At 39.8% G+C, this 8,466-nt stretch overlaps 1 protein-coding gene across 1 annotated transcript; it reads right to left on the bottom strand.

Moving 5' to 3' along the window:
- Nucleotides 1-1,516: 1,516 nt before the first annotated feature.
- si:zfos-323e3.4 (volume-regulated anion channel subunit LRRC8C) lies at nucleotides 1,517-8,094 on the bottom strand. The gene is made up of 3 exons (XM_026360669.1): nucleotides 7,983-8,094; nucleotides 7,154-7,312; nucleotides 1,517-5,892 (listed from the first exon to the last, which is right to left on the bottom strand). The coding sequence occupies exons 2-3, from the start codon at nucleotides 7,292-7,294 to the stop codon at nucleotides 3,610-3,612; spliced, it is 2,424 nt and encodes an 807-aa protein (XP_026216454.1). The 5' UTR covers nucleotides 7,295-7,312; nucleotides 7,983-8,094; the 3' UTR covers nucleotides 1,517-3,609.
- Nucleotides 8,095-8,466: the final 372 nt, after the last annotated feature.

Consider the following 8,466-nt stretch of genomic DNA (forward strand, 5'->3'; position numbering starts at 1 on the left):
ATAATCAGTGTTGTGGGGGCGGATGTGTGAGTTGTGAGATGACTGTTCTATTACATTAATGTCTTTAATAGTTGCTTTTTCTTTTAAAATATGGGAATGTTTTACCTCCTTTGTCTTTGAGAGAATTTATTTTAAAGGGTCAAAAGATAAAATTGTTGGGAGATAAAACTCCCTTAGAAAATGGACTTGACTATTGTTATTTAATTGTATTTTAAAATCTACATTCAGGTTTTTAAATGTATTTATCAATGAAAATAATTCTTAAGTTTGACTGATGATCTCCTGTATTCTGACAAATCAGACTGCTTTGTGCACTTTAACTACAATAAAGTGCTCAGCGCTTTTGGAAGGTGATTCATCAAGGTCATTTATAATAAAGGCAGACTGGCACTCACTGCACAGTGCAAACCCTCGGAAAGGTCATGCAGATAACTGAACCAAATGAATAAGGGCCCTGTTTTGTTGAAAGCTTGTAGGTAACAGCTGCGCAGTTTGCTGATATTTGTGCTCAGGGCTCTTATAATACAATGGGTATTTTGTTTGCTTGTGTGCCACGGGCCAACTTCACCAGCCGAGGGAGGATGTACAGTTCAGCTACTGTGCTGTCAAGCCACTGTGCAGAGGCCCATGATGCTACAGAACTACCAGGCATGTATATTGTTGTCACATGTGGCATTTTTCCTCAATGCACACATGCAAATGAGTTTAAAGTTATGATCAAATTTCGAAACCTTCTCTGTCATCTATTGTTTTCTTGTGTTCTTAAGTACAAATTTATACATGTATTTTGCATCGCTTGCTTTTTACACCATTGCATTTAGTTGCTATTTGTATTCCAAGTTAATTGACTAAAGAGTTTACTCACAAAACATGTAATCTGTATTTTGTTAACATTTGTTAGTACTCGCAACTGCATGCTCTTTTTACCTTCCTGTTTCAGATTTACATAGTCCCACACATGGACACCTGCTGAGAACTACACAGTCCAACCACAATATTTGACTGTTGGCTATTGAAAAATTCTACTGGAGCTGCTCAAGATGAAATGTCTGCCTCAAGGGCACTTCTTCTGTAGCTGCTGATTAAGAAAAAAAAAAAAAATCAAGTCACCCATATTTTCCCAACCATTTCGGGTTTTGAAACAGCAAGTGCTTCGTTTAAAAGTCTGCTATTCTATCTTCTGTAGTACCACTCCCTTATCTTGTGTAATATAGACTCACTACTATGAATAATATCACATACACCCAGCCACTAGGTAGAGCTCCCCGTCTACACTGAGCAATAGCATGGGTGTGCTGCTTGATTTGCAAACACTCCCTGTACAAACACTGTTGTGGTTTGTTTGTTCTGCCGGTTTGGATAGATACGGTAATTGTGACAAGTTTGCAAGCAGCAAGAAATAGTGGGAGTAGACAAAAAAGAACAGTCAGCATACTCCTTCACACACAGGGACAAGCACACGCACAAAGATGTGTGGGAGAATATGGCAAGACAATGAGTCGTCACAAGATATGAGTCAAGTGTCTGATAAGCAAATTTTTATTCCACTTAGAGATGAGAGAATGTGACATAAGGATTAAACTGTCTACCAAACATGACTACATACATACATCATAGGTGAAAGGGAAACACCTCTTCCTTTTTAAACCTGTTCTAGGATTTCTTTTTGGCTTTAATATGTAGTACAACACACTGCTGAGTGTGTTCACAGGAAATGAGAATGAGAGATGAGGCATGCCTGGAGGTGACCTAATTAACGTTTCCTAAATCTTTCTTAAACAAGGACGCCCATGACCTTTATCATTACCAGCATCTAGTATTATTGTTCATTTGTTCTCTTAGAACTTTGAGCTATTGACTGACCAAAATAAGACACTTGAACACATCACACTGGGAAATTTATGTTCTACTCTGAATGAGTATATTAACCATTAAAAAGATTTCTCTTTTAAACGAGTTTAAACTAAAGTTTAAGGTGAACAAAGAAAGTCATTCAATGGTAAAATAGTACAATTAACCTGTGAGTCCCTGTCAGCACATACTGCAATTTAGTCTTCTAGGTCTTGCTCTTTAAATTCACAGTCTGACTCAAATCCTTAGGCTGCAGAGAATCATAACCTGCAGGCATTAATTCCTATACTTTCAAATCTTAGAGCAACAGAAACTCACATTGCAGGAAAAGGTTAAATGATCTGATTCCATACTGAAAATTACTATTGTCACATTAGGACAATCATGCAAACTCTATAACTGTGACTCTGGCAGCAGTTGTAGCATATAAGACGATATCAGCCCTGACAAGTTAAAGCAACCCTCATGACATCACACATTGTTGTTTCCAGCTAAGCCATGGTCCCCCTCACACAGTCACCTCTTTTGGTTAATGACAGTTACACATTGAATTCCCCTCATCAGTCAGAATAATAGAAATAGGGAAATGATTGATACAGCACTGTAGAGGAAGGCATACAATGTTGTTAATGAAACTTTGGAAAATTCCACAGTGCTATCGTTGTGTCCTTTTTTTGGCAAGTCCAGTGCTAATATTGATCTAAGTTATAAATTATAACAGAAAACACACAAAGAGAAGATACAAAAAGGCCTCCTGGAGGTTGGTGGCACCATGGTTAGGTTAGCGTACGCTTACATACCTCAGTATCAACGAGGTATGTCTGTAAACTGAAGGACAGGATTTTCTATCCATGCAAGCCAGGGCATGACGATGCTGTAGTACAAGCTGAACTGTGGAAACGCTGACTAAGGAGTACAATTTTTTTTTCACGTTTGAGACAGATGTGAAAATCAGAGGAAACAGAAAAGGGAAAAAGGAAGAATTCAGATGGAAAAAGTGTGTTACTTTTTTGTATGAACCTAATCCTGTTTTGCGCACACTGAATGTCATACTGATCTGACTTTATCAGATTTTTAGTCCCTTTTATGAATTCAGTCCTTTCACTTTTTGACAGAATATGTAATCAGAGGAATGAACACCTTTTATATTGCTATATAAAGGCCTTTTTTCCCCATTTGTTTGCTACCTGAACGAAAGAAAGCAACATGAGCCACTGGATACGACGCAGTTAGAAATCTACTGGCCTTTGCTTGGAAAAAGCCAAAAGTTGTTTAGTAAACAAAATGCTGAGAGGAAAATGACAATTTGCACGTCGTGCCTGACAGTTTTATTCATATAAATTGCTAAAAGGTTGTCTCAGACATAACAGTACTGCGACCCTGTATTTAAAATAATTATTTTTATCTTTACTTTACTGTGTGATCTACCCCAGTAAAATCAACTGCAGAAAGTTCCAGTTTTGTAAAAGTAAAAGCAGTAAGACATTTAACTATATTTATTTATAAATGTAAATTATAACTAACTTATAAAAAGACATAAAAAAATGCATTGAAAACATGCCAGCTGATTTTTTTCACTGACAGATATTTGGATAAATAGTTTAAAGTTTTTTGTGTTTGGTTAATATTTTATGAATTTAGGTACAGTTTCCCTTTTGATCTCTTTAAAAATACTCTAATATGCTCATTCTCTGCTTATTCTGTGCAAGTAAACCACCATGCTACACTGAGAAAAGTTCATTACTCTACTGTACAAACTCAGTCATTAGTCAACCTGTGTTTAACATGTGATGGCAACAGATCCAGCAGGCTCTCCTCTACTATCAACCCACTGTGAGTAAGCAGGGCACAATCCCCTATCTCCGGAGGTAGAGACTCCAAACGATTCCCTTTAATCTCCAGCCGGACCAGCCGGGCCAGATTGGCTACTCTGGGACTCAGAGAAGACAGGCAGTTGTTGCCGAGAATCAGTGTTGTTAGCCTTTTACAGGAGAACAGCTCCTCTGGCAGCATCTCTAAAGAGTTGAAAGCTGCTGAGAAGAACTGAAGTCCCTGCAGGATTCCTACCTCAGGAGGGAGAGAGGTGAGCTGGTTGTGGGAAACATCAAGGTGCCTGAGCTTAGTGCAATAAAACAGTCGAGAGGGAACCTTTCGAAGCTTGTTCCAGCTAACGTCCAGCTTCTCCAGGGAGTGCAGCTTACTGATATGATCAGGGATGTACGTGATTTTGTTGTGCCACAGTCGGAGTGTCACTAAACGGCGGCAGTGCTGTAGACTCAGAATCTCCTCCACAGTAGTAAGTTTGTTTTCTTTAAGGTCCAACTCCTGCAGATTGTTCAGGCTGAAGACAGCACTTGGTATGCGCTCTAACTCACAGCATACTAACTCCAGTGTGACTAGGTTGGCTAACTTCTTCAGGCTGCTAAAAGCTTGGAGCTTGACATTTTCATTATTGATGCACAACCTTTGCAGCTGCAGCGCTACATCCCCTATGGTGGGTGGGATCTTTATAAGGTTGGAGTGGAGAGTGAGGACTCTCAGAGCTTTAAGCTCTCGAAGGGAGTCCAAAGTGGCACTTCTGGACACCTCGTTGGTTAAAGGACCTTTCAGATGTAACTCCTCCAGGCCATGCAGGGTGTACATCCACATAGGCAGCTCCTCTAAACTTTCAAAAGACAGACGTAGGACCTTTAAATGTTCCTTGAAGTGGTTCAGAGCTGGCAGCTGGAGCTTTGCAGGGCAGTAGATCAGTGATAACTCCTGAAGAGAGTCGAGCTTTGCCACACAAGGTGGGATGGTTACATTTTTAACTTGCTCTAGTTTGAGCGATTCCACTTCAGTAATCTCAAAGACTGTGTCAGGAAGCCCTGGCAACATTAACAGGTGGAGCTCCAACTGGTTTCTGGCATTCCTGGTGAGAGAGGTACGCAGCTTTTTGGCAGTCCACTCATTGTTCAGGTTGAGCTGATGGAGGCGACTCTCGCTGACTTCAGAGAGAAAGACAGCAAATCTTTTAGAGTAAAGTGCATCATACTGATCCACAAGGTGCAGCAGGAATGCAAAATCGTTCTTCACATCAGGTATGTCACCAATACCTGTCTCCAATCTGACATGCTCAAAGGAGTACACCTTCAGGGGCCGATGAAACAACCAATAGAGGGCGTAAATGCACATAAGTCCATATACTCCCACAAAGCAGATATAGCAATATGAAAGCTTGGAGAACAGGTGGGCTTTGTTGTGATTACAGCAATATATATCAAAGCCAGTCAGCTCCGGAGGAACGTAACAACGCACTACTATCTCGACGTTTGGTACCAGCACTGCGGTGTAGATAATAATTACAAGGAACTTGACAACCTTCAGGGATGTTTGCAGCACATACATGAGATACAAGATGTCTGCTTCTTCTACATGAGTTCTGAACTTCTTCACCTTCTCAAACAGCGCTTTGGCCTGCTCCCCTTCCTTCTTATCCAAGACAGAAAGGGCAGACTGAGATTCTGGGTATTTCTTTTCTGGATTTGACTTTACAGAGGAGAAAAGCCCCACAGTCTCCTCCTCAGTTCCTGGTTGATCTCTGGGATCACTTGACATGGTGTTCCTCCTCCAGCTAACCAGCTTCTCCTCTCCTCTTTCCTCAGAAACTTCACTCAGGGCCCTTGTGGTCCAGGGTGAATCAAAGCACTTCCCAAGAATGGTGACAAAAATGTCAATTTTTGAAGATGTCCCAGGAAATTTGAACCAGAAGCTGCTTGCCACCATAAAGATCATAGTATGGATCACAACAAGGTATGGGAAGTACTTTGCATACCAGTGGACAAACCTCTCGTAGCAGTAATGGTTGACAAACACGTACTGATGGATGTCTAGGTCGTTTTTGCGGCCAAAAGCCTCTTGGATGACAGGATTCACAGGTCTGACCAGCGTGTGCTGCAATGTTTCATTCTCCCTGTATGCCCGGATGTAGCTGCAGTCAATTGCCTGAGGTGTGGGGCTGGTGAACTGACTTGGCAGACAAGCAATCTTCTCTTGAGTGAGCTGAAATTAAATGAAGAATGATGAATGAATAAAGGGCAGGAGTAAATACAAATTATTCTACCTCCACCAAAAGGTCCAAATCAATTATTTTATCCACTGCTACTAATTCAGTGTTTCTGCAGAGTCCACCACAGTCAATATAAGGACTTTTAATACCACATGCAGTGCAATGTAATATCTGTTTCATGATTTTATTATCTAAAGTATGGTTGACCATGCTTCACTTCCTCAGTACTTCCCAGGAGCATATCATAATAGTGCTATAATACATTAATTTAATAGTGGAAAACAGTGAAAGGTTAATAATGTGTTAATAAATGATTTTTGCTAAAATTGTCATTTTCTGTAATAAAGAACTCAGGTTACAACCTACAGTAAAAGCAGCATCAATGGAGACACTACAGACATGATGTTTGACTTAATATAATGATACTGTGAAACTAATATGTAAACAATTATAAATAATCATAACATTTTAGTGATCCACATGATGTCTAGCCACATTTTCAGTGGCGTAGTAATTTCTGGGAAGCTTTGGAGACATTTTGGGTCTGTTTTTGTTGATGTTCTGAATGTGGCTTGGCCACCTGCTGGTCATGCTCAGCACTGAGCTGTTAAGTCACAACATGAAAAAACACAAACTCCTGTTTAAACTCACACCAACTTAAACGTATTAGGACTAGGGGTAAGACATACAAAAACAGACAAAATTGAAACTCCAGAAGATTTTCTTTACAATAACACTATGTACATGCATAAACTCTAAAGGTTTTGTAATTTTAAAACACAATACATTTTTGAAAATTGGCAATATATCCTGTCAAAAACCCTGCTCACTGTCGACAGAGAAACACAGGGTTAACAAAACAAGTAGCAGAACGTATCTTAAGTCATTATCACATCTTAACTCATTTGCCTTTTTCCTGTGCTATTTTAACATGACACAGAAATGATAACAAGGCGGTGAGAGACAGTTTGTGATCTGAATCTTTAGTAAGTGGGCCAGAAGAATCACATTACTTCTGTTACCTTGTGTGTTCTCGCCTGACGTGGAGGTCAGATAATGTAGGAACGGCTGTGGCATGTGCCAACAGGCTTAAGAGTGTGTGTGCGGGAACAAAATATTCACATTGAGAGATGCCAAAACAGATATGAACGATGTTAGGATATTAGGTTGGTAATAATTATGTTGCTTAACAGGCTAACATTTAAGGATTTAAGAGCATATGGTCACAAAGTGGCAGGTTAGTGGGCGCCTTACCTGCAAGGTGCAGCCAAAGACTCCGATCATTAGCATAGCAATGCACAGGTACTCTGAGAAAACATCCCACCATGGCTTCAGCAGGCGATACTTGGTGTTCTGCTCTGAGGCAAAGTGTCTGAATTCACCCACTGGGATCATCCTGGCTGCTGCTGCACACTGGTGAAAGAAAAGAGGGAACACTGAGGCTAAAATAGACTTTTAACTGCGTCTCTGGAGAACATCTTGCCAAAGGTTTTAAAGTTGTATGACACAAGGAGACACACGCTGGGCAAACAGAAAACCTTTCTTTTCAGGGGGGACTATTTAGTTTCATCATTAGCATGGGGACAAAACGCGTGAATGAATGAACAGCCTTATGTTAGGCTGGATGATTCAAAAAGTGGTTCGACTGGTCTGGTAACAATGTTAGGTTATTCTAAAAATGTTATCTGAGAGCAAGTAACGAGGTTGAAAACATATAATAAAGTAAATTAAACTAAACGGTGCTCGACAGCTGCACTAATTGAAATATTAACATATTTAATTTCTAGTGTAAATTGTTTCTACACGGGTAAAACACGGTAAACCAATAGACAAAGCAAAGCAGCTAACTTTTTAAAGACTTTATCGTCTTTCTATCTTTCTTTAGCGCACCGTGATTAGGAGCTGGATTTCATAACTGCGGAACCACAAAGACCTGACTGGCACATACCCATGCTCTGTAAATACCGTCCATTAACTTCAAACATCTTCATAATGGTTTCAGTCTGTCTCTAAAGTGTCCCCTTCTATACTTTGCAGTAAAACATTTTCCGTATTCAGCTCTACGCAGGTGTTTTTTACTCACCTGTGCCCGGAGTGGACCCACCGGTGCCCAGTCACTTTGTTTCTCATGTTTGAAGACGAGCGCACCGGAGTCAGGCGAGCAGCACGGCACACATCCGGCCAAGACTTTCAAAATAAAGCGACACATAGTAAATAAATGTATTTTCATTCATTCTCAAAACACATTTCACTTAATCTATAGTTGCACTTGAGTGTTAAAAAACTCAGGTAAAACAAACAAACAAAAACAAAACAAAACAAAAAAACAAGGTACTAAATAATCATGTCCCATTTTTTTCTTTTTAGCTATTTTTTTGAAATAGCAAATGTTGTAGGGGGAAACTTCCCAAGTAAAGATTTCATTTTACATAACATGCATTCATGTCTTGCAGACATAGCCTATATAAAAACAGCCACTTTATAAATTTACTGTTAAAATAAATCACCAGCTGAACCTCTAATAGTTAGTGTGTCCCAAAACCTGGGATCCACGTAAAATGTGTGAA

Source organism: Anabas testudineus, chromosome 1 (assembly GCF_900324465.2).
Source record: "Anabas testudineus chromosome 1, fAnaTes1.2, whole genome shotgun sequence".
NCBI classification, from domain to species: domain Eukaryota; kingdom Metazoa; phylum Chordata; class Actinopteri; order Anabantiformes; family Anabantidae; genus Anabas; species Anabas testudineus.

What these genes read in the sequence shown, in the direction of transcription:
- si:zfos-323e3.4 (XM_026360669.1), bottom strand. Translation starts at nt 7,294, where the DNA reads ATGATCCCAGTGGGTGAATTCAGACACTTTGCCTCAGAGCAGAACACC. An exon ending in TCTTTGGCTGCACCTTGCAG is followed by an intron (nt 5,893 to 7,153) that starts GTAAGGCGCCCA and finishes ATTTAATTTCAG; the next exon opens with CTCACTCAAGAGAAGATTGC.